General features: G+C 43.3%; 1 protein-coding gene across 3 annotated transcripts in view; it reads left to right on the top strand.

The window, feature by feature from the left end:
- The first annotated feature begins 315 nt into the window (after positions 1 to 315).
- The window catches only part of UBE4B (ubiquitination factor E4B), a 111,335-nt gene continuing 84,841 nt past the window's right edge, over positions 316 to 26,809 (top strand). For 2 of the 3 annotated variants that reach the window (XM_060141497.1, XM_060141496.1), the window contains exon 1: positions 316 to 956. In XM_060141497.1, the coding sequence (XP_059997480.1) occupies positions 933 to 956 (24 nt within the window). In that variant the 5' untranslated portion in view covers positions 316 to 932. The remainder of the gene's footprint in view (positions 957 to 26,809) is intronic. The other variant, XM_060141498.1, reaches the window with a different exon arrangement.

Raw genomic sequence — 26,809 nt, 5'->3', positions numbered from 1 at the left:
GCCGTCGCCATGGCAACTCTCCGCCCCGCCCCCCGCGCTCGGCAGGTCCGCCGGCGGCCCCGCTCGCCCCTCCCCCCGCCCCGCGCGGCTGCCGGGGAGAGGGTGGGGCGGAGGCGGGAGGAGACTCAGGAGAGAGGAAATCGGCCGCGCGACGCCCGCGGCCCATTGGCTGCCTCGTCCTGGGGCCAGAAACCCCGCCTGTCTGACGGGGTCACGTGATCACTTTCAAAGATGGCCGCCCTGTTGTTTTGATGAATAATACTTGGTGGGGCGAGGGGGTAAGAGTAGGGGTGGAGGGGTAGGAGGATTTACTCTTCCAGCCAGAACATCGCGAGTTCGGTCCTCCCCCTCCCCCTTGCCCAGGCTCCGGCGTGGAGGCGGGGCGTGGCCGGCCTGCTTTGGGAGGGGAGGAGCTTCCCTCCTCAGTGCTGGGCTCTGCCTGGGCGGCTCTGGGGTCGCCTTGCCTCGGGGCACCCACTCTGCAGTTGAACACTTCCCGCCAGGGGGAAAGGGTTGGAAGGAGAGCACGATCTGCTGGAGGAAGCGCAGCTGCCGCGCCACCACCACGAAGACACAGTAGGCTCCGGGCACGAGGAGAGCTGGAGACCGAGCTCCCTAGTCTGGGTAACCTGGGAAGCAGAGGGTAAAAAGTGGCGCCTTACGGTAACCCTGTAGCAGCAGCAGTGGCGGTCAAAGGAGGCTACTCGTGGCGTAAGCAGCTGTAGGAGTCTCTGGGGCAATTGGAGTGACCGACGCCAAGGCATTTCACTGCCTCTCGTGTTCTTATTTTTTAACCTCTGACTATGCAGTTCTGAAACCTCCCCCATTCGGGGGACCAGACAGCCCGATAGACACCTTCCACTCTCCTCCCGCCCTGGTCTCAAAGAACAGAAGATCTCTCCTTAACGCCTTTCACCATTAAGAGGAAAGCGATGGAGGAGCTGAGCGCTGATGAGGTGAGGAGGTTGGGGGACACCTTGGGAGATTAGTTGGCAACTCTTTGGCGCTTTGGATAGGGTTGATATTGCGCCAGTGGTGCCTGGCCTTTGGGCAGGAATGGAGATGACATTTTCTAAGAATTAAATGAGTCCCTCAGAGGGTCTCCGGTTGTATTCTCTTGTATTCCTTTGCCTTCTTTTTCCATCCTGAACTCCATTTGCCTCTTTTCGAGTCTTCTTTTAGGGTCTAAAGAAGAGGAGAGCATACTGAGGCTTTAATTCTTTCCTTCAGGGTATTTAAGCAAAAAGGGCTAGATTTACATCAAGTGTGTGTGTGTGTGTGTGTGTGTGTGTGTGTGTGTGTGTGTGTGTGTGTGTGTGTGTATACGCGCGCGCTCGCGCATGTGCGTGTGCGCGCGCGCGCCTTACTGCAGAGATCTAAAGAATAATTTTGGGAGGAATCATAATGTATAGGTGTATGTTTTTAAAGGATTTGAAATCCCAAGTATGTGTGGCATTTCACTGTATAAGTTAATTAAACATTACATATGTGTTTGGGGGTGGTCTACAGACAGATTCTTTGATATTTAACAAAATATGCGTCTTCTCAATAGCTTCGTGAATTACAGTTAAATTCTAGCAATTTAACAGACCACTAATGGCTTCTGGTATACTCCTCTTTCATTATGCCTTTTTCTAGTTTTTGCCCCTTTCAAATTTGTGTTTTGCTGTAACAGACACTGAACAGGAAGCAAATGGAAGCAAATGACTTTGAAAATTCCCCCTATTATCATTTCTGAAAGGAGTCTTACAGATCCCCTTCTTGATGTTTTCAAGATTATTTAATAATAATAAGAAAAAGTGGCATTTAGGGTACCAGGATTTTCCTGTGACTCTGTTGACTTTTCCCTTCTTTTTTTTTTACAAATAGGGAGCTTCCCTTTCAGGACCCCTGCTGGCCTCATTCTCTTCCACCTACCATTTCTTCCACAGTTCATGTAAAACTTCTCTACAGTATTATGAAAGTAGTCATCCATCAGGTTGGTTGTACTGTAAAACTTCCATGCTTCAGTTTTAGCTGCAGAGCAGTCAGTATATTTACCTAGGGACTAAAATTCTCCAGAGATGAGGCAGGCAAGTGGTGGGTTAAGGGTCACATAGGAAAGGAAGCAAATAATTTTGTTGGTTTTGATACCTGGCTTTTTGGAAAGTCAGGATTGCCCATTCTTTGTTACTGATTTTGTTTTCTAAATACATCAATAGTGTAATCTTAAATTAGAAGAATATTGAACAATTTCTTTGATTCAGGTAGGAACTATCAAGAGATCCTCTTAGAGGCACTTTGTTTTGTGTAGTTTTTTTAAAGTGCACCCCCTTTTTTCTTTAACATTAATGCTAGTGGATCATTTCTCTTAAGGCAGAGAGTTTTTTAGTGAGTTTTTTACCTCCAGAAATTACTTTTTTTCTTGACATTCTTTAAATTGTTCCTGGTTTAGAAGTTTTTACATACTTGAGTTTTCACTAAGAAAACCATTAAAGCATACAGACCAGTTAAAGAACTGTATAATCTGAACTGTAGCTCTTCACTTTATCCAGTCCTTGAGGAAGGTATTAACTTTTTTTTTTTTTTACCATATATGGAACAAATATAATCATTGTGGAGGAGATAGACATTTTTCAAGGTCAACAAAATATTAAAATAAATGTGAAAAATTAAATTCACTAATATAAGATCAATATAAAATTATGTTCAACAAATTAGTTGGCCTGAACACAAAGGGACAGTTCAATAACTGGTAATTTTACTCTCAGCATAATCTAAAACAAATATTTTATGGGGAAGAAGCTTAAGTTTTTTTTAATCCATTTCCTGTAATTCTGGGATTAGGTGAACAGTTCTCAACAGAGACATTTCCAGAACTTTTGCCTTATTGTTACTCTATTGGTGGAAACTTGTGTCACAGATAGGGTAGTTGACATTTATTTGGTTAGAAAATAATAATTTATATTATTGAAAACTCAAACATGTATCTCAGGGTGTAAACAATCAAGACATTGATCTTTCAATCTAAATTAGGTATGACAGAGTTTCATATTTTAGCAAAATGAAAATATATGAAAATGTAGTCCATGAAAAATAGAGCCTGCTATAACCAGGGTAGTAGCTTTAGAAGATTTTACATTATGGGTACTTTTTGGTCCCTCTTATAGATCACCTTGAATTCTTGTACTTTTCTTCTCTTGTGCTTTCTAAGTAGAGTATTTCTTTAACTTCAGTGCTGTTTATATAGCACATTACAATGAGCCCTTTGCTGTATAGAGCAGATCCATGACTAAGTTTATTCTCTTCAGGAGCCTGCATTTCAAGGCATCATTATTTACATTGCATTCATTCTGTACCCTGCTCATGTGTTTTTTTTTTTTTTTTTATACCAAAATGATGCTCTGAGTAGGGCAGGTATTTTAAACTGGTTTTCAACTATGGTGATGATGTGTTTTCATTGAAATGATTTTCTTTTTTTTTTTGCAAAATCTGTATGACCTAGTTCATCTTCAAGAGGGCTGGCTGGGATTCAGGGTGTGGTCAAGGTTTTAGAAGTTGTCTTCCTTCCCAAATGCAGAATATATGACCTTGGACATTTTAGCAGTGTTTTTTCAGTGGAAAGGGACCAACATTTATTAGCAGTCTTAGAAACCTGCTCTGTGCCAGGCATTTTACAACCATTGTCTCATTTGATAAAACAGTGCAGTCCAGCAGTTCCTTAAATTTTCCTTGTTTTATAGGTGAAGCAGCTGCGAATTAGGTTAAGTCCATAGTGCCCTGGCTTAGAAGTGACAGAATTGGAATTCAAACCCAGGGTTCCTGATCTAAAAGCTCTTTTTACTGTATTTTACTGCCCAACAACTGCCAATAAATTCACCACAGCTTCTATATAAATATCCTACTAACATGCTTGATCTGCATAGTTTTTCTGTAAAAGTGTTGTTTTTTATGAATTCATTCATGATGTGATCAAGTTTCTAGTCTTTTTGGTGCTGACTCTCATCACACCCCTCCAAAATCATTCACTCAGCAAACATTTTTTAAAAAGATGCTGTTGGGGCTTCCCTGGTGGCGCAGTGGTTGAGAGTCCGCCTGCCGATGCAGGGGACACGGGTTCGTGCCCCGGTCCGGGAGGATCCCACATGCTGCGGAGCGACTGGGCCCGTGAGCCATGGCCGCTGAGCCTGTGCTCGTCCGGAGCCTGTGCTCCGCAACGGGAGAGGCCACAACAGTGAGAGGACCGCATACCGCAAAAAATAAAAATTAAAATTAAAAAAAAAAGATGCTGTTGCTTTGTGACCACCTAGAGGGGTGGGATAGGGAGGGTGGGAGGGAGACGCAAGAAGGAGGAGATATGGGGATGTATGTATATGTATAGCTGATTCACTTTGTTATAAAGCAGAAACTAACACACCATTGTAAAGCAATTAAACTCCAATAAAGATGTTAAAAACAAAAGATGCTGTGCATTTCCAGCAATGTGTTAGGTAGGTTAGGAGAAACACAGTCTTTTTCTTAAAGAAATTATTTAACTGGGGTTAGGGGATGGGTAGAGATAGAGATAGCTAGGAGTCCAGCAATTACAATACAGGGTGCTAAGAGCTGTTGTGGACCTATGCACAAGACAATAAGAAAAACAAGAAGGGAGCCCTGCTGGCTTAGCGTCTTAGCGAAAACTTTCAAGAAAAAGCGATGCTTATGTGAAGGGCTCTTGAAACTGGCTGTGAAACTGGGGAGCTCAGGAAACCACAAGAAGTAGTGGGACTGGAGACAGGATTTGCCTGGGGGAGTGGCCGCAGGCAGACAGGCACCAGGTCTCCGAGGGTTTTCAGAAATGCTTAGGAGTTTGAACTTTCTCAGTAAGACTATCAGAAGCCTTTGAGGGATTTTAAGGGATTCGAAAGATAACTGGCAAGGGTGTCGAAGGTGGATAGGAAGAAGGTGGCTGCTGTTGCTATGGGAACCAAGGCAGTGGAGTCTCAGGCAAGGCCTTGGCAGTGGGAAAGGAGGAGAGCAGACATCAGAAATATTGATCTAAGTTAACCCACTTCTGATGATAAGTTTGATGTGAAAGAGGTGGACGCAGGGGAAGAAAGAAAAAGATGACTCCTTGGTTTCATTGGAGGAGAGAGAAGGAATTCCAGACAAGGAGCAGATTTTGGAGAAAGCAGATTTGTTCCTTTGGACCACTGAGAGATGAGCTGACATAGAGGCGCCAGCCCTGGCCTTTCTGCTCTTAACATCTCCATCTCTGACCTTTTCTTTCTTTGTAACAGGCCTCAGGACCTAAGCTCACTTTTTTCCCAGTAGATCATTGCTAACACTCACTTGATAACCAGGATTCTCCTTCCTCAAGCCTGGAAGGAGAGTGGGATGTTGCCTCCCAGGCCCCTTCTCCACTCCTTTTTGTTCATTTTAGCCAAGAAACAGAGAATGGTAATGATAATAGTTGATATTTATGAAGCTCTTAATATGTGCTAAGCACTTAACTTGCTCAGCAAGGTTGGTATTAATAGCCCCGTTTTACAGATTAAAAAGTTGAGGCTGATAGAAATTAACTTGCCAAAAGGTGGACAACGAGGAAGTGGTAGAACCTGGATTCTAATCCAGAGTCTGATCCCAGAGTTCTTAATCCCTTTGCTAAACTACCTCCAAAATAGGAATAATCTCAGCCAGATGTAATGGTTGCAGCATTTTTATTGTCCCTCTTGAGATGGGAAGTGGAAGCCCTCGTTATTGCTAAGAGTGGAGCTTATCAAATAGCCCTCTACTCTTTTAGGGGAAAAAGACAGAAAGACTTCTGACAACGGGTCCTTGGGTCTTCAGGCCTGTGCTTGGCACAGAATGCATTTTCTCAGAAGGTACTTGTGGTGTGTCCAGGTGGAGAGAGCTTCTGTAGCAGCTCCTTCAGTGATACTTGCCATTTACTTGCTGCATGTCAGACATCACACGAGCCTTGCTTGCATGGAGCTCCTTTCTAGTGGGAGGAGACGTGATAAACAAATACATACACATAAGATGTCATTTGGTGACAGTGCCACGGAGAAAAATAAAATAGGCTATAAAGGGATGGAGAGCAATGCGAGGAGTGTGTGCAATTTTAGGAGGCGACTTTCAATCAATTCTGAGGTGCCCCAACCTTTTTTTTTACTTCACATTTTCACATCTTTGAAATTGGGATGCTTCTTGGTGTAATCACGGTTGGCCACGTGGTAGTTGTGAAAGTTGTCATTTCCTGTTTATGTGTAAACCTGGTTATACCTGTTCATGTTGTTGTACCTTCAATTAAATGCTGTGCATGATAAATATAGTTGCTATTTTAAATGCCTCCCCCCAAATTACACTTTGATTAGCAGTGAAAGCATATGTTACTTTGTATGCAGAGAGAAATGGAAATAGCAGTGGGGTCTCAATTTGATATTAGTAAAGGAAACAAAGAAAATGTTGGTGAAAGAATGACCACAATTTCATATTTTATTGCAAAGCAGCAACCAAGTGCATTAGGGAGCCGTAGAAAGGCAGAAATCCACAAGTCTCTGAAGCTGTGTCACATTTTGAAATTGAACATAGTTAGAAGGACTGCCTTTTACACCCAGGCAATGCAATTGAAGGTCAGAGACACTCCACCTTCTCAGAAAGAAATTTCAAAGCAATGAGAGGCTGGTGTAACTGATTACTACTCTGGCCTGGTCTGTTGTTAAGGTATTTTGTTGTGGTTTAATGGACAGTAGTTTTTTGTCTTGGTGGTGCAAAAAACAACGATGCAGTTTACAGTCAGTGACATTTTGTATTTGATGACATATGGTATATGCCCAGCTTTGTTTTAGATCATGAGGATATATGAATGAACAATACAGGCAGAAATCCTTGCCTGCATGGGGCTTACATTCTGAATTATGTTTTTTTTTAAATTTATTAATTAATTAGTTTATTTGGCTGCGCCGGGTCTTAGTTGTGGCATGTGGGGTCTAGTTTCCTGACCAGGGATCGAACCCGGGCCCCCTGCATTGGGAGCATGGAGTCTTAACCACTGGACCACCAGGGAAGTCCCTGATTTATGTTTTAAAAGAATCACTGTGGCTGCTGTGAAGAGAATAGATAAAGGGGGAAAGAGTGAAAATGGAGAGAAAGGTTAGGAGGCCAGTGCAGGAGTCCCAGGACCAGGGTTTGTAGTGGAGAAGGTGAGAAAAGGTCAGATAGAGGATGGTCAGATATTTGGTGGGTAGAGCCAATAGGATTGGGTGATGGGATGGATGTGGAGTGGAGTCAAGAATGGCCATCTGAGCTGGGATGTCATCGAGTGGACCGTTGTAACAGTTGAAATAGCACGACACGAAATAGCAGCTGCTTAAACCAGATAGATGTTTATTTCTCTCTAAATAGAAGTCTGGGTAGGAGGCTGGGGCTGCTGTGGCAGCTCCGCGCTCATTAGGGGCCCAGGCGCCTTCTGTCCTGTTGTACCAACTCTCCTAACGTATGGCATCCATCTTTTGGTCCACGTCTGTCTGCACTGTAGCCAGAGGGACGAGAGGAGAGGGGAAGGAGAAGTCATGCTCCTCGTTAATGGCACAGCTTGGAAGTTGCACAGATCACTCACTTCTGCTCACCTCCCATTGGCCAGAACCTAAGTCACGTGGCCACGGCTCCTGGCTGGGAAGCTGAGAACTGCAGTTCTTACTGGGTAGCTGTATGCTCATCTAAAAGCTCTCTCACGTTAGAAGGGGAGTACAGTCAAGGCTGTTCTGTTCAAACCCTTCTTCCGAAACCTAAAACACACGCTCTGCTTTCCTAAAGAGGCAACCTTCAGCTGAGTCCAGAATCTCTGGGTGATATACCGTCCAGGAACCCTTAGATTAAAATGCAGGTTATCAGCTGCTGTTCCCTCCCCGCGCCCCCGCCCCACCATGTGCTGTGGTGGAGTAGGACAGAATCATGGAAATAACTACCATTTCGAAAAGGGAAGAATGGGGAGTACAGACCCCTCACTGGTCCACAGCCATTGTCAGCTCCTGCCAGGCTGTGGTAGGGGGTCTCCCTGCCTTGGCAGTGGTGGGAGTTCCTGAATCAGTCCTTTGGGGCCAGGTCATTGGAGAATATCCCCTTCCTGGGGCTGAACAGTGTTTCCAGCTTGTTTCTTTCAGGAACCTGAAGGAGTTGGCTTTTTCAACCCTACTTGATCCCCAAATTACCAGACTCTGAGCAAACTTAGACTAGACTGTGGACGTGCCTTAGGCAGACCTGTTTTCCCTTTTATCTCTGCAGGCAAATCGGCAAACTGCAGCTTGAGTCTGTCTCATTCTTGCGGAACTTCTTGCTTAAAGTGGCAAGAAGCCAATAGGCACCCAAATTCCGAATTGTTCAACCAGTTCCCCTAGAATTGTAGGCCGTGTAGGCATGCAGGCTATTTTCTGAGGTGTCACAGGTTTTACCAAACGTTTTATTGTGGCCTAACAAGGTTACCAGCCTTCCATCCTGCAATATCTGTGCCCATGCTGAGCCCTAAGCCACTGCCACGTAGTTATATTCTGTTTAGGTTGATTACTTCCAGGTTCCAAATTCTATATATTAGTTAAGGTATTGGTTTGATTGCTGCAGCAGAGATATCCAAAATAATAATTGTTTAAATAAGATAGAAGCTTATATTTCTTTTAAGTAAAAATCTGCGTAGGTGGTTGAGAGCCGGCTTAATAATTCCATGATCACTAGGGAGCCAGTTCTGTTTAGTGCTGTGTTATCCTCTGTATGAGGCATCTAGCTTGTAGTCCAAGATGGCTGCTCCAGTGCCTACACGCACATCTGCATTCCAGTCCTCGGGGACCAAAGGGGAGGACATGTTCTCGTCTGTCAAGGGCATGATCAGAGATGTCACACATCATTGCTTACACCTCCTTGGCCAGAACTCAGTCACGTGGCCATAACCAAATGCAAGGGTGGCTGAATGTATAGGAGGAGGAAGCAACTAGCTATCTCTACCACAGTGATGCCAAGAGTTTTAGCCTTCACAGTTTGAAAAATGGAGTTGTTCCGTACTGAGGTGGGGAACACTGAAAGAGGAGATTAGAGGGAGAAATTAAGCTATCTGTTTTGATCATATTCTTGTTATATTGTTTATTATTTGTCCACTTGGAGATGTTAAGTAGGTTGTTGGATGTATGTTGGGCTTGCAGTTCAGGAAGAAGGCTGGGGTTGGGGATACCAATCAGGACGTTGTCAGTATATTTAAAATCATGAGAATGGACAGATGACCTAGGGAGTGAGCCTAGGTAGAAGAGTGGAGGTCAGAGGACTGAGCCTGGAGCCTCTCCAGCATTTAGAGATGGGAAGGAAAGAGGACCCAGATGGCTTCGCTGGTGGTGCAGTGGTTAAGAATCCACTTGCCAATGCAGGGGACACGGGTTCGAGCCCTGGTCCGGGAAGATCCCACATGCCGCGGAGCAGCTAAGCCTGTGCGCCACAACTACTGAGCCTGTGCTCTAGAGCCCGCAAGCCACAACTACTGAGCCTGTGTGCCTAGAGCCCGTGCTCTGCAACAAGAGAAGCCGCCCCGATGAGAAGCCCGTGCTCGCCATAACTAGAGAAAGCCCGGGCGCAGCAACAAAGACCCAACACAGCCAAAAATAAAATAAATAAAAATAAATTAATTAATAAAGAGAAAAAAAAAGAGGACCCAGAAAAGAACTGACAAGGGCTGGCCACTGAGATAGAAGGAAAGACAAGAGAGCCTGGAGTTCTGGTGTCCAGGAGAAGAAAGTGTTTCATGACGGAGGGCAGTGTTCAGCTCTGTTGAATGCCAGTAAAGTAAATTAAAGGAAGACCAAGACTCAACGATGGGATTTGGCAACGTGGAGGTCATTAGTGACCTTAACAAGACCAATTTCATTGCTGAATAGGTTCAAGACAGAGTAAGACAGAACAGGATGGGAGAGTACATAGCTCAGAGTGAGGTATCAGCTCCAGGGGTATACTGGGGAGCCATCCATACACTGTGAAGCCATGGGTTTAAAAAGTGGGAAGAAGATATTTGGCGAACATATCTATCTATTTATTTATTTATTTATGGCTGCGTTGGGGCTTTGTTGCTGCGTGCGGGCTTTCTCTAGTTGCGGCGAGCAGGGGATACTCTTCGTTGCAGTGCGCGGGCTTCTCATTGCAGTGGCTTCTCTTGTTGCGGCGCACGGGCTTTAGGCATGTGGGCTCAGTAGTTGTGTCTCACAGGCTCTAGAGCGCAGGCCCAGTAGTTGTGGCGCACGGGTTTAGTTGCTCCACGGCATGTGGGATCTTCCCGGACCAGGGGCTTGAACCTGTGTCCCCCGCATTGGCCGGCGGATTCTTAACCACCGTGCCACTAGGGAAGTCCCAGAACATATCCTTTTAAATTTTATCTTTTACCATTTCCTATTATGATCACTAATTCCTTTATTCATTCAATAAATATTTACTCTTTACTCTGTTCCTCTCTTTCCCGAGGTAGGAAGTAAAGGTGTGGAGGTAGATTTGTATATTATTCCTAGCAGGGTGTTTGGGGCCTGAAGAGTTCCAAGTGTAAATTTTGAACCATAATCTGGGCACACTGAATCATACTACAGTTAATCTTTAAAACATTTAAGAAAGAGTGGCAAATAGGTATATGATAAAATATTAATTTTGTTTGTGTAGTTTCAGCAAATATATGTGGGATGTTTACTCTCTGCTGGGTATTGGGGGTACATGTGTGGAGATACCGTCTCAAATATGAGTGAGACCTGGTCTTCACCTTCAGTGAGCTCGTACTGCAATGGGGAGACAGGAACACAGCCAACTCCAAGTAGAGTTCAAGGGCTGAAAGAGATATTTAAGTAAAGGAGTACAGTTGATGGAGCAGTGAATCCTGACTGGGGAAATCTGGGAAGGGCTCTGGGAGGATTTGAGTTAGTCTGTAAAGATGATCAGAATTTTTGACATTTAGAAAAATCTGTGGTGAGGATAAATGTTTCAGTTATTTCTTACTCTGGGCAAACTCTGTTACCTTCACTCTTTGAAATTGATTGTAAAATTTTTAGAAGCACTGAAGAAGCATTGGAGATGGTGAAAAAATCTCTGATATTGGTGGGTGTTTGTGGGTCTGAAAGGTTTTGCCATGTGATTATCGAGCACAGCCAACTGTGTAACCCCAAACGCTCCTAAACCAGTAAGCGAGCAGAAGCTGGAGGAGGAGGAGTTGAGGAGAAATAGGAAGAACAGAAAAGGTGTTTCATTAAAATCGCTTCTCCTATCCTGATATTAATCACACTGGTTGGAATTGTCTATTTGTTTGGCGTATCTCCTACTGCAGCATAAGCCCTGATTATTCTTGTTTTCACTGTTTTTTATCCATCTCTTAGCACGAGGCTTGACACAGGGTGCCCCACGGTAAATAGTGGCTGAGTTCACGAATTGACTACAAGGCGTCTTTCCGTGACTCCCGGTTCTTGTGCTGCAATCGTTTTTTGTTTTGTTTTTGCTGTTACTACGTAAAATTACATTAGTTAGGTTAAGGTAGGCACTGGAAAGAAACATTATCGTCAGAGCTGTAATTCAGAGTCAGATGTGCCTGCGTTTTAGGCGGACCAACCAATTGGATGACTCCGGGCAAAGTACTTCTGAGCCTCAGTTTCCTCACTTGTAAAATGGGGGTCTGCATACCTGTCCGTGGCATTGTTCTTCATATTAATTGCAGTGATACGTAAAGTGCTGAGTGCAGTGCCCTGGCAGAGCATGTAGGGACATATTAGCTCTCATATGTCCCTTCCTGGGACAAATTAGCTCTCTTTTCCAGAGTAAGATTAAGTTGTACATGGTAAGAATTTTAGTTGGTGCTCATGTAGCACCTCCCGAGCCCTTTGCACATAACAATGCTGAGAGCATAAAAGGAGGTCTCTTACTTGTTAAGGTAGCAAACAGGCTGAGGCTTGTGTGAAAGGCTGGGTTGGAATCCTCTCCCCCAGCCCCTTAAGCTTCCTAAAGTCTCTTCTCACCCAGCTGCCATCTTTTGTGTGAAGCCACAGTGTTATCACTTGGCACACCTCCTCTTCCTTTTTCCTAAAATCTGGAGTGATCAGGTGGCCTGCATGTACTAAGGGGGTGAAGGAAGAGCGAGGAAGTTTGAAAGGAAGGGAACTGTGCAGACAGGAGAAACACGCTGCGTGTCAGGACCAAAACCCAAAACACGAGGTGATTCAGTCTGCTCAAGTCAGATGACGTGTTTTGTCTTCTGAAGGGACTGTCCCCTCCTGCAGGGCTGGCGAGGGGAATCTCTGAATGGGATGACACTGTGTGAACTGCTTACCAGCTGCCGTATCTTTAGCATCATTTGAAAACAGTAGTCAGGCTGGGCAAAGAGACCTCTTTTGGGTCCTAGTATTGAGAATATCTGGCCTTGACTTAATTAACTTTCTAATTAAACTTTGTGAAATGTATTCAGCGCACATTGTTTCTTTGCTCCCTGTCAGTGTTTGGCATAGATTCTAGATGTATAATAGTGTCATGGTAATTAGTTAAATTTTCTGCCTAGATGAGATGGCCCTTTGCTTTTATGGGTCTTTTTGGGAGCTGAACTCCTCGGATTTCCAAACAAATCATCATGCACATCTGTCATCTGCCAGGCACTCTTCTAGGGTCATATTAGGTCAGGGTCTTTGGTCAGACCTCTGTCTATACTTGTCACCAGGGCTGGCTTCGCAGACATGTGACCTGCAGTCAGAAGTGCCCCACACTTGGTCTAATGCTCTGCTGTTGCTGTCTTGAAATTTTTAATACATTTGAGAAAGAGGCCCTGCATTTTTATTAGGCCCCAGGCCCCACAAATCCTGTAGCTGGTCCTTGTTTGTCACTGACTTTCTCTGTACAGGTGGCTATATGTCTGGAGAGCGTTTGGTTAGAACCAAGCTTATAGAAAACCGTATGAAAGCTCATCAAAGACCGAAGTTCAGGTTTTAATGGAAAAAATATTGATATGTGTCTGACTCTAATGCCATGTCATTAAGAGAATTTCTTGAAATTTTTAACAAGTTTCTACTTATACACAATATTGAATCTTTGGATAACTCATTAAACTTCATCAAATAGATTCACTTTTTTTGTGTGTGTGTGTGTATTTTTTTTTACGCGGGCCTCTACTGTTGTGACCTCTCCCATTGCGGAGCGCAGGCTCAGCGGCCATGGCTCACGGGACCAGCCGCTCCACGGCATGTGGGATCTTCTCCGACCGGGGCACGAACCCGCGTCCCCTGCATCGGCAGGCGGACTCTCAACCACTGCGCTACCAGGGAAGCCCAGATTCACTTTTTTTTTAATCAATATTTTTACATAGAGGCATTTACTTCCATATTATCGTTTTCATGTTGCATATCTTATTTCTCCAATCTCAATGAAACCTCTTTTGTATTTTATCAAATACATTCGTCATATTTTTATAGTATAAACACTTGTTTTCATGAATTATGGATTGTTGTATTTAAAACTATAACTCGTGTTTTAAAATTTAAAACATTTTTGATTAAAAAGTGTTATCCAACAGCTAGTTTTCTATATTATTGGTGCTTATCTGTAAATACTTCTTTGTGCTGGCCAATCAGGTATTATGATTGACCCAAAATAATCATATACAGATTCCTCATTTTCAAAAATAATAAAGTACATTTAATGTTAGAGATGGAAAAATTCTGTATATATGAATGCCCTGGTGGGAAAAACTTATTTCTGAGAGGGAAATGAAAATTGGTGGAAAATTAAAAAATATCTAGCAACCTTTATAATCTACTGAGTAGAACTTTTTATGTGTGATTTAATTTACCCATAAAATTATCCTGTTTAGGCTATTGAGGGATATGAATATTTAGAAAAAAGCAGGTAGTAAAGTTTTTTTTTTTTGGCCACGCCATGCGCATGCGGGATTTTAGTTCCCCAACCAGGGATCGAACCTGTGTCCCCTGCAGTGGAAGTGTGGAGTCTTAACCACTGGACCGCCAGGGAAGTCCCTTTTATTTTTTTAAAATTAATTAGTTAATTTAAAAAAATTTTGAGGCAAGATGAAGGAAAAATTTTAAATGCTAAAAAGCAATAGCAAAACCCTTTTACCTTACTGTATATAGATCTCCCAGAGGAATTTACACTTTGGTTTCAGCAATAATTATTTTGTGGGCCAGTTAAAAAATGTTAACATTCAATCTACACAGAGAAAAAAATGTATAGCCCCTTTGAGCTTTGAACATCAGTTATGTAGAGTAGATGTTTAGAGTGTCATTTACGACATTTTTGTTTTAGGATGCTACCGTATGACAGCATATATATGTTTATGTTTGGTGAACATTAATTAATTAATTAGCTTTCCACTTTTATGTTAGTTAACCTTTTAGTTATGATAAATACAGACCAGACATCATTTCCGTGGAGTTTCATCACAGGAGTGCCCAATTTTTTTTCTTTCAAGGCCAACTTGGGGCAGATAGGATGGTCATCTGCAGGGGCTTTTGTGTGTTTGTTCTTTTTTACTTTGTATAAATGTCCTCACACTCGAATAGTTTGGTGATTTCTGGTCTAGGGAAATGCGGATAAAGCAGGCTTTTGCCTTGAGATGTTATGATTAGAATGGCTTGTGAGTGGGAGAATTTTAGTGAATGCCAAGTGGAAAATATGCTTGTGCAAGTGTCCCATTAGACACCTCTTAGTCTTTTTTTTTTGGTAAGTTTTTTTAAATTAAATTTGTTTATTTAATTTTGGCTGCATTGGGTCTTCGTTGCTGTGTGTGGGCTTTCTCTAGTTGTGGCAAGCGGGGGCTACTCTTTGTTGCGGTGCGCGGGCTTCTCATTGTGGTGGCTTCTCTTGTTGCGGAGCACGGACTTTTTGGGAAGTCCCTCTTTGTCTTTCTTGATGTTAATGTGGACAGGTAACAAAGCACATTGACCCATACTGGAACGAGATATTTATATGAAAGTATTGCCATTTCTGTTTTTAAAAAGGGCTGAGTGGCATTTGGGATGATGCTTAACCTGTAGGAGGAACTTAAACATTAATGATCCATGTTAGGAAGGAAACCTTTATTCATATCAAGAATATGATGGGGCTTCCCTGGTGGCGCAGTGGTTGAGAGTCCACCTGCTGATGCAGGGGACACGGGTTCGTGCCCCGGCCCGGGAGGATCCCACATGCCGCGGAGCGGCTGGGCCCGTGAGCCATGGCCGCTGAGCCTGTGCGTCTGGAGCCTGTGCTCCGCAACGGGAGAGGCCACAACAGTGAGAGGCCCGCGTACCGCAAAAAAATATATATATATATGGACAGGAAATGGCCAAAAGTCAGTGTTTTCTCCCTCTGAAAGAGCCCGCTTTCCCCAGCCCTGCTATATAGATCTGCTAGAATATTGGCGTTGGAGTGTTCAGATTTGGTGTGAATGTAGAACTTTGGTAGAGATTAGAGAAAACGCACGAACCCTGCCCCAGAAGAATTTACACTTTTGTTTCAGCAATAATTATTTTGAGAGTCAATTTAAAAACTCTTTCCCCATAGCTGGGCTTCAGGAAATTCTTTAAAATGTCTAATACTGCCTGTTTCACTCGGTCATTCTTAAGTGACCAGGAACCATTCTGTGAGAGAGTGTCAGAAGTAGCTGCTACTTGGTCTGTAGGCTCTTCTCGTCTATTTAAGGGCCACCAGGGAAGCCCTGTAAGAATCATTTTTTAAAAATCAGATCTAGTTAAAATGATCCTACCCTCAGGCTGTTTCTCTGCTCTATAATGTTAGGCTCTTGATTCTAGTGGTTTCTCCTAGTTTCACAGTCAGCTAATAGATCCGATGTTTTTCACAGATCTGATATAGCTGTGCTGTTTATTCATACCGTTTGGGTGAAACAGAGCCCTGAGCCAAAGGAAAACAGCGTCTGAGCCTAAAAGGGAGGTGGACAGAGCAAAAGGATGGTGGAAACCTGGAGGCTGAAGCTACAAAAACACAATGACTGTTTACTGTGTGTCAGGTGGGCGCTTGGTTTGTTCAGCAGATATCTACCGAGTGCTCTCTGCTGTAGGCATTGCTGTCGTTGCTTGGGCTGTGGCGGTGAGCACGATAGGCCAGATCCTTGCTCTCCTTGTGCGGCGCCGCGGGGAGGTAGGCCATACGCCCATAAAGAGAGACCAGCCCAGGTCATGTGTTGCGTTACCTTAATCTCTGGTGACTGTCTTGCAAGATGAGTGATATTTATATCATCACCTGCTTCCAAATGGGGAAACCAAGACCCAGAGAGGTAACACAGCTGGAAATGGGTACAGCTGGGATTTTGACCCAGAGCTGGCCCCAGGAGAGCTCGTTCGTCCCGTTGAAGGCTGTGAAGACGGCACCTGGCGCAGCAATCGCTCACCCACTGCGCTCGGTCTCTTGTTTTACTTCCTCTTTTTTTTCCCCCTTGTTTTACTTTCAAGCGGAATGCTTTTTTAAAAAAATTGCTCTAATATCAAATGTTGATGAAGAGTCTAAAATAAGTATTGTTATAAGCCGTTTATTATTTTAATTTGAAGTAATACTATTAACTAATATTTTCAGTGTTACAGGGTGACTCAAGAAAGTACTTTGGATGATCAGGCAGCTTATGCCTTTGGTTCTTAGCCCTCTCCCTCTGGCAGAACGTGCTTAGGCACATACCTAACACATACCCAAGGTTCTCCATACTATTGATCAGATGCAGAAAATATTGACATCAGTCATTTTTGTTGGACTTTATAAAACTCCATGTAATGAAAAACCCTGTAATCACTGCCTGGCATTGGAGAATTACTAAGGGTCAAACCTTTTTTCTCCCTGAGACAAAACAGTTTATAGTCTCTTTTCTAATGACAATAAAATCATTTCTTTGTCGTGAGCCAGACTGTGGGGTTGGTGGTTAGACTAGTTACGTAGGTGTGAGTGTCCTATGGTGAAGCAGCCAGGGTAGTAGAGTTCAAAAGACAGTTAGTTTGAAAATTGTGTATTTTGCCACCGACTGCTGGAACTTAGCCTCTGTAAGAATTTTGTACTTTATTTTTGAGAGGTTTACTCAACTAGAAAAGTACTCATGGAGGAAGTCGGATAACTTACCTTGTCTGCATTCCTTTCGCAGGGAAGGGAAGGGGAGCCTGGCAGGCAACTGAGTGGATGTCGGTAAAGACAGGCGCTGGAACAGAGGGGGCACCAGCCCAGGGGTGCTGAACGCAGGACAGTGAGACAGATAGCAAGTGACCACGAAATGGTCGTGTCCAAACCAGGACTCTTCCGAGAGTGGAAGGGGCTCTGTTAAAATTAGGCAGGAGCACCTGGAGTGCACTGCTGGGATCCATGGTCCCCCTGCTGTGTGTGACACGTTTGGGCTGGGGAGGAGTGTTTGGGAAAAGCACTGATGCTTTAAGGTTTTAATCTGGGAGTCAGTCGTGAACGTGGTCATCATATCCTTTGGAGAGGAAATGCAGTAGAGAAAGCAGGCTTCTTGTAGCTTTGAGTAAACATTTATTGAGTTGGGTGGGTAATGTGGAAAGAGAAGCAGAAAATGATTGGAAGACAGATTGCAGAGGTGACATGACTGGTCTACTGTTGTCTCTCTCTGCTGTGCTTTGTGTGTCCTGTGGCAGGTTTCAGCTGATAGGAGGGCTTGGTCCTTTATTTGGAGTATGGGATCTGGGCTCGTTGAGCTGTTAAATTCATGTGTTACAACTTACAGTGCACAGTCACAGGAATGCGGCCAGCTGTCTGTTCCTTTCTTCTGATACCTCCCTTTTATGACTTGCCATTAAAGGAAGGGTAGAGAACTGCAGATTCTACAATTAAATGTACTTTAGGTTCATTGTATTATGAGGCAAAAATAAAAATAGGAAACAGAAGGTAGAAGCAAAAGCTTTGTTCAGAATCTCACCATCCAGGGGTACCTGTAGTTTACATTTTGGTGTATATACTTTCTTCCACTATTCCACTATTTTTTCTAGGTTAGGTATTTTCCCCCCACAACTAAACCTTCTAACATATATTTTTTTTTGTCCCTCTAGAGTCATAGATTTTTGGAAATTGATTTTAGAAATTTTTCTAACCTACCCTCTTCGTTTTTCTGATTATAAATTCAGTAGTATAGATTCACTGAATTCTGCATGATTCATTGTCTAGGACTTCCATAACCAGGAATAAAGGGAAAAGCAAGAATTACCTGTAAACCTGTTATCCAGAGAGAACCATTGTTAATTTGGCGGGGGGATTGCCTTCCCAGATTTTCTCAGTGTGTATATACTTCGCATACTCTGCTGTTTCCTACCTTTGTACCTCTGCTCTATCTAGCGTCCTCCCTCTTGAACATTACAAGTTTTGATTATAAAATGTCCAGTTCACTCTGGTTCGAAAAACAAGATGCCACCTCTAGCCCTGCATTCCCCTCTTGCTGTCACTTGATCCCTTGGCTCTGCTTTCACAGACTAGGCTCTTACAAGGGTAGATCTCTTATCCCCACTCATTTTTCAGTCCCCCCTCCTTTCCTGTGCTTTTTGGGGAGGCTTTTTCCTTCATCTTTCCACTTAGATTGCTCTAGCTAAGACCACCTGATTGACAAATCCCTTGGCACTTTTCAGAATGTGTTATTTAACCTCTCTTTGGATTTTGACCATGGTGACCACTTCTTCTTTTCAAAGTCTCTTCCTTTGGATATCATGGGGATACAGCTTTTCTTGACTTCTTTCTTTCTTTTCTGTCTCCATCACAGACTGCTCTTTCCTGTATACCTTAAATGATGATGTTTCTCAGGATTCTACTCTCGAATCTCTTCATTCCCTACCTTCAAGGTATATCTGTTGAATGAATGAATACCCTTTTACTGGGCCTTCACTTATTTATTCTCCAGGTACTTATTTAATGCTCCTGTGGTCCATGCTCGATTCTGCAGTCCTCAGGAGATGGATGTGAACTAGATAGCAAATTTCTGCTCTTGGTACCTAGAGTTATCTGCCGTGTAAGTGTTGGTACTGATGACTTGCAAGTTCGTATCTCCTGCCTGCGATCTGGACCCAGATCTCCAGCTGCCCCAGCCTGGCAGACAGTGAGGGTGCGTGTCTTCTCAGCAGCTATACTTCTACACACGGCTCTGCTTTGGGGTATCACTGGAGGGCCACTAAAACTTGCTTCAGCTCAGCGCTCACTAGGAGTTCTGTTGAGGGCATATGTTTATGGGGGATCGAGTGAAGGATATGCAGCCCATTCATTCCCTGAGAAAGTGATTTTTAATCTGTTCTGAGTCAGGGACCTCTTTACAAATCTTATGAAAACTGGAGATCCTCGTGACCCTCAGATTTTGAATCCGTGCCCTTAGTACTCTGAAGTCTATCCCAAAATCAAGCCAGGCCACAAAGGTGGGGCAAGGCCCTCCTTCCTCATTGGGGCCACTCTAAACTGGATTGCTTCCTCTGAGTCATATTTTGGCATTACCATCTGCCTATACTCAGTATGTGATACGTGTTGTCACTCACATACTGTGTTGGTAAACTACATGCATAATGTGTACTAATCTCCCTTCTGGCTTTATCTGATTTTTTCTGTCATCATCTTATTTCTGTCCTAGTTTCCTTATCTATCAATATTTGATTTTAACTTAATTAAGTTAAATTAAAAATGTATTTTATGTGGTTTTTTTGTTAATCATTTTCGATCCTTGTTAGAACAAGGAAATGATAACCATAAATAAAACAAATGTCAGCTGCCTGTAGGGCATTTCTGTTGAGATATTCTTACAGGGATCTCATACCCAGTAGTCTAATCATGACTCATCTTCTCTTTGTAAAAACCCCTCCCTCTGTATTCTCAGTTTTAGGAATTTTACCATCCACTTGGGTACCCTGGCCCGAAACCTAGACTCTCCACCCTTCCTCACATCTCACTTCCAAAATAATGACCGAGTTCTGTTGATTATACACATTAAATATCCCTGGAACTGTCGCTTGCAGCGTCCCCCTTGCCCGGGCTTGCTTTGTCCTGCCTTAGTCCATTCTCCACATGGTAACTAGAGTGATGTGTTTTAAAAGATAAATCTGACCCAGTCACTCCTTCAAAATCTCTTCCTTGACGTCATGAAAAAGTTCAGCCTTAGGATGGTATTCAGAGCTCACCGTGGGCTTGCCCCAGCCTGTCTTTCCTGCCTTGCGTCTTGCTTTGGCCATTCACACGCATCTTTAACAAGCAGCCCAGAATTCCCTAAACACTGTGTGTTCTCACAAAGCCTCCCCACCGTTGCCAGTGCTCCTGTGTCCCTTTGCTTGCTGAGTCCTACCTGTCCTGAGGAAGAAACTCTAGTCAGGTAACGTGCACAGCGTGTTATGTTGTAGAATTTGTATGTTGCTTGACTTTCAAGATTACTCTTTGGGCTGATTCAGAAATGACTTACTATAGTTAGCGAAAGTGATTTTGAGTCCTGAAAACCTAATAGTGACAAAAGCCAGGTGTTATTCTGTGCACAAACTATTGATCATGTCTTTGGGAAATTGAGTGTTTATAAACATGTACACAGTAAGTGATACAGCAGCTTATCCAGCTTAAGCAAAAATAGGATTTATTTTAAGGATACAGGGGTCCTGCTTCTGAGCCCAGGGACAGCAAGATAGCTGGGTCACGGGAAGGAACTGGAACCTGGAATCAGAACGCTGCCAGGCCTTCCTTTGTCTTGGGTTTGTGCTTCATTGTCATCGCCCCTTGTACACACTGTGCATTACCTTCCCTCTGTCTCACTGTCTCACACTCATGGGCAACCCTGGCTGCTCCCACTTCATGCCTACTGTGTGCAGCTGAACACGGCTAGAGAAAAGCCAAGCCAGGTGGGCTGGTAGGTATAATTTTTCTCTCAAGTTTTTATTCTGAAAATGTTCAAATCTGCAGAAAGATTGATCGAGTCACCTGAATGGATTCATCGTGTGTTAGCGTTGCCTTGTTCCGTATTCACTTAGTATGTAAGTGTGTGTGTGTGCATGTAAACATACATACGTAAACATACATGTTGGTTTTGATGACTGAACTGTTTGAAAGTACAGAGAACCATAAAGCAGAGATGGGGGACAGGAGGTGGCCAGGGAAGGCCTCACGAAGAAGGCAGCATTTGAGCAAAGACCTGAGGAGGGGATGCTGGGCAGTTGTCTTAGAGAGGGGTGTGCTAGGGAGAAAGAGGCAGCAGTACAGGAAGTGACCCCTAACACCTGGACAGCATGTGTGCTGAAGGAAAAAGAGCCTCTGCTGCACTAGACTGTTTTATTGTCAAGATATTCCCTGCCCCTTCCTGGCGGAAGGTTATGTTTCTCAGCCCCACTGGCTGCAGGTGTGGCCACGTGACTTGTTTTGGCCAATGAGATGTGAGCAGAAACGAATAGGTCCCTTCTGGGCCGGCACCCAGTGCGCAGGCTCCTCTCCCGTTGCCTTGACAAGTGGGAGTGTTCCCTGTAGAGGCTGCTTTGTCATCCTGGGTCCTTGGAGTGAGGACGATTTGGAGCAGAACAGCCCTTGCATCTGAATGTTTTCAGATTTTATAGACATAGTAGGAGATAATAATAGTTTCATTCTCTTCATGAGAAATTGAAAGGAGAAGGAAGATGGGCAAAAATAGAAATTTATTATGTATCATTGCCATTTTCATTTGCACTAATACCTATTGTAATGTAAGTATACCCAAATGGAATCACAGTGTGTGCCCTTTTGCAACCTGCTTTTTCAATTCAATTAAAAAAATACTGTGGCAAAATACATATAACATAAAAATATACCTTCTTTTAAGAGCAGGAGATATCTGAATAGGAAACACATTGTTTTCTTTAAAAGATATGGCATGACTGGGCTTCCCTGGTGGCGCAGTGGTTGAGAGTCCGCCTGCCGATGCAGGGGACACGGGTTCGTGCCCCGGTCCGGGAGGATCCCACATGCCACGGAGCGGCTGGGCCCGTGAGCCATGGCCACTGAGCCTGCGCGTCCGGAGCCTGTGCTCCGCAACGGGAGAGGCCACAACAGTGAGAGGCCCGCGCACCACACACACACAGAAAAATATATATATATGACATGACTAAGCTCCGTATGTATGTATTATATATGTATGTGTGTATGTGTAACCTCCCTATGAAGTGATAATGGATGCCCCAGACATCCATTATCAAAGGAGAAGAGTTGCACTCTTCTCCTTTGTGTCTTTTCTACTCTCATTATATCTTGTGCAGACCTTATTTTGCTGTATCATAATTGTTGATTTTCTTCTATGTCTTTCCACAGTGGATCTGGAAGTCCTTAAGGATAGAGCTTATGACCCCAGTGTTGTCTTACTTTTAGTGCCTGCTACCGTGACTGGTGCAAAGTAGACAAAAAAACCAACAAAGGACTGAATTTGGGGGGCAAGATTATGTTCATAAAGTGTCATTTTTTTCCTGTTTTATTTATCGATACTCTATATATTTTAAACAAGAAAATGGAAATATTCTTTGTTTCAGAATACACAGTCATCGAAGAGGGAGATTTCTAATATTCTAATGTTAGAATATAAATACAGTATCTGAAATACCAACATTCTATGCATAAATTCCTTTATTTGTAACTGATAATGCACAAGCACTGTGTCATCAGGGAAGTAAGGCTGCCTCCATCTGCAAGACACTGCAGCTTCAGAGGGGGTTTTCTTCTGTAAAAGATCAATGGGGTTTGGGTAAGACTGTACCCTCTGGAGTTACAGTGGCTACTCTTTGGCTTTCTAGCTGTGTGACCTTGAGCAAGTCACTTAGCCTCTCTGAGTTCAGCTTTCTCATCTATAAAATGGGAAAATAAATGTACTGTCTCTTTGGATTATTAACTAAGTTTATATACGTGAAGCCCTTAGAACCAGCATTTGAGACATGATAAGGGTTTGGTAAGTGTTAATCATATTAATGTTAATTTTTTTTTATCTTAGAGTTTGCAGCAGCCTCCCAAAGTATCAGTAATCGTCAGTGACTAACCTAGAAAACTTTATTATCTGAGTGCCGTATTCACTTCCTCTTTGCAGGAGAGGAGATTATAGGATTGTATTGAGAAGTAAGGAGACATGTACTTGTGTTCAGTTGAAATCTTTGACTTAAACTCTTGTCACTTCTTGCTATAATGTTAGGATTTAAAGAAAAAGCATTTTTTCGTATTTTTGGCCTCATGTATATAGGGTGACAGTGACAGTCTGAGTTTAATATATTCTTTTTAAATGGGGGGGATTTAAGTGACAAGACTTTTGGAGGTTTAAGTGAAAATTAATTTAAAATTGTGAATTTAAAAAAGGAAACTTGTGAATTTTAGATCTCAGAGCTGTGGTGTTCAGATTTGAATGTATTTACTTTGAGATATATTGTTGGGCTTAGATATAGGCATATTGTGAAATTGTCATAGCATTTAATAACTTTTAGATATGACCAGCTATTAAAAAAGAAAATAAAACCTACAGTAATAATCAAAACAGGAGATATCTCTAGAAGGACACCATCCCAAAGAGTAAATATTTGAAAATGTTTTTCTTTATGTTAGAATTTAATATTTTAGAATTTAATAATTTGGAAAAGTAAGATGCTTTTGTAGAATGACTGTTTACTAAATTTAAAACAGTGCCTTTTGGATTTATTTTTCCCCACACAAACGCTAAAAATAGGAGGATCAGTTTGGCCCATCCTGTCTTAGCTTCTGCCTCATGTCACCACAGTGGCCCTTGCTGTTTTGAACAGAGGCTGTTTTGAATCTATTTTTAGTTAGTCAGAAACGTGAGGGTAGGAAATGCTGCATCAAGATAAAACAATTCCAGGGAAACCTCTATTTTATTTATTTTTTATCCTTTTTAAATTCTATTATTATTATTTTTTCGGCTGTACCGTGTGGCTTGCAGGATCTTAGTTCCCTGACCAAGGATTGAACCTGTGCCCCCTGCAGGGGAACCCAGGCCCACAGCAGTGAAAGCACTGAGTCTTAACCATTGGACCGTCAGGGAATTCCCGGGAAACCCCTATTTTAATGTCATTTGTGAAATAAGAACTGAAACAGTCAAGACAAGAAAAACTCTAGGAATGAGATTTCATGATCAGTATGTTTGGGTTTGAGTTGTGGTTAGGTCGTAAGTTGAGGAATTGGAAGTTCCTTTTTTATGCTCTTGGGTTTTTACTCTCTGTGACATCTAGGAAGACAGTTCTTTTAAAAAGGACTTCCGCTTAACTTAAAAGACTTTCTACCGGTCTTACCTGCTTATGTATAGAGTAGGCAAAGACGAAAACGTTTAATAATACTTTGGTGTGTTGGGACTATTTTTAGTTTGTGTCTCATACGTTTTGCTTGTGATGAAAGTGAGATCACGCCTCTTAATAGTCAAATTAATTAGGTAGACCTTCATACCTGCGATTGCTCAAAGCCATTCTCTTGAGAGTCTCCAATCCAGAAATTCCCAGGGTCCTCAGGCTGCTAGGCCAGTTCAGAGCCACCACCATGGTGGAAAGTGGTCAGTCCACTGAAGGGCACTGTCTTCTACTGAGAGCATTGCAGTGGGGCCGCCCAGAGCACTGCCCCATCCATGGCTGTTTCTTCCCTTCCCGGCAGGTTTTTAAGATGGGGGGTCAGGACAGGTTCTGCCAGTCTCCTCCTACCAGCTCATGTTATGCGTAGACCTGTCTCTTTTCCTTACTCCACTCCTCCATCTCCCTTCCTGGTCCACAGTATATTTCACAAAGTCTTGATTCTTATTCTTTTTTTTAAACCTGTGTTTGTGGAGTGGTGGTGGGGAGGGATTAGGGAATCCCAGCACGGTGGAAATCTTTCTTCTTGGAAAATTTCCTTCAAGCCCGTATTACAGTGAGTCAGGACATTTATTCTATGTTTATATCACTGAGGAGGACATCTGAATGTAACATCTCAGGCTGAACTTGGCACCTAGTTTTGTTTTGTTTTTTTTTTCGCGGTACGCGGACCTCTCACCACTGTGGCCTCTCCCGTTGCGGAGCACAGGCTCCGGACGTGCAGGCTCAGCGGCCATGGCCCACGGGCCCAGCTGCTCTGCGGCATGTGGGATCTTCCCGGACCGGGGCACGAACCCGTGTCCCCTGCATCGGCAGGCGGACCCTCAACCATTGCACCACCAGGGAAGCCCGGCACCCAGATTTAAAGTGGCTTCATATTTTTTTCAAAAGCAATGTGTGTGCTTTTTCAAAGATAATATTATCATTCCCTAAACAGTAAATTTTACGTGCAATGCATTTTCTGATAGTTTTCATTTATTCTTTAATTCATTCAGCACATATTTAAAGAGCACCTACTATGTGCCAGGCACTCTTCTAGGCACAGGTGAGCCATCAGAGAAAATGAGAAAAGCCCGGGCCTGAAGAAACTTAAAGTAGGGGGATGGTAAACAAGCAATACACAAAGGAACATCACAGGGCTTTCCTGGTGGTGCAGTGGTTAAGAATCCGCCTGCCAGTGCAGGGGACATGGGTTCGAGCCCTGGTCCGGGAAGATCTCACATGCCGCGGAGCAACTAAGCCCATGCGCCCCGACTACTGAGCCTGCGCTCTAGAGCCCATGAGGCACAACTACTGAGCCTGTGTGTCACAGCTACTGAATCCCACGTGCCTAGAGCCCATGCTCCGCAAAAAGAGAAGTCGCTGCAATGAGAAGCCCGCGCGCCTCAATGAAGAGTAGCCCCCGCTCACCGCAACTAGAGAAAGCCCAGCAACACACAGCAACGAAGACCCAATGCAGCTAAAAAATAAATTAATTAATTAATTAAAAAAAAAAGAAACATCACATGTGTAGTAGGTCAGTTAAGAGCCGTGAACATAAAATGAATTAGAGAACAGGGCAAAGTGGTAGTTTTCTCACAATTCTCTGAGGAAGGCACTGTTTATCCCCATTGTACAGATTCGGAACTGGAAGCCCAGAGAGGTCAGGTGACTTGTCTTGAACCCACTTAGGTAGTGAGTTAGTAGTAAAGGTTGCATTTGAATTTCAAGTCAAGCACGGGCTCTTAAGTTTAGCTGCCTCTAAAGTAATGAAACTTAACTTCTAGCAAATCCCCAAATGCTGGTTTCCTTGAAAATTTAAAGTCTCTTCTGTTGTATTGGTGTGTATACACAAACACATTTTAAAATGAAAATACTGCCTTAATTTCAGTATCAGGTAGTAAGCACAGTGTTTGTGTAAGGTATTTTAATTTACACTAAATTTAAAAAAAATGGAGAATCCTCATAAAGACTGTAGCATTTCCAGTGGGCCTTGAGGGATAAGTAGGATTTATTTTTTAAAATTATATCCTATTTGGGGCTTCCCTGGTGGCACAGTGGTTGAGAATCCACCTGCCGATGCAGGGGACACAGGTTCGTGCCCCGGTCTGGGAAGATCCCACATGCCACGGAGCAGCTGGGCCTGTGAGCCATGGCAAAAAAAAAAAAAAAAATTATATCCTATTTGAAACATGTAAAAGACTATATTTAACGTATAAGTTATGAAGAGTAATATGATGAACACCCGTGAACTCACTACCCACAGTTGTAAGTATACAACCCAATGAATTGTCACAGGGCGGACACACCTGTGAAACTAGCATCTCGTTAAAAAAGACAAAAGACCATTACCAGCACCCGAGACACCCGCTCATGCCTCCCCCAGCCATCCTCCTTGTACCCCTGCACCCCCTGCCAAAGGTAACCACTATCTTGACTAATGTTACAGTTTAGTTTTTCTTGTTTTTGAAATTTATCAAAATGGAATCATGCAGTGTTTGCTTTTTCATGTCTGGCTTTTCTTTCTTTCTTTATGGCTATGTTAGGTCTTTGTTGCTGTGCGCAGGTTCTCTCTAGTTGCGGCG

Source organism: Lagenorhynchus albirostris, chromosome 2, assembly GCF_949774975.1.
Source record: "Lagenorhynchus albirostris chromosome 2, mLagAlb1.1, whole genome shotgun sequence".
Classification (NCBI taxonomy): Eukaryota; Metazoa; Chordata; class Mammalia; order Artiodactyla; family Delphinidae; genus Lagenorhynchus; species Lagenorhynchus albirostris.
The sequence above is the reverse complement of the archived record's forward strand: the minus strand, read 5'-3'. Positions and strand labels throughout refer to the sequence as shown.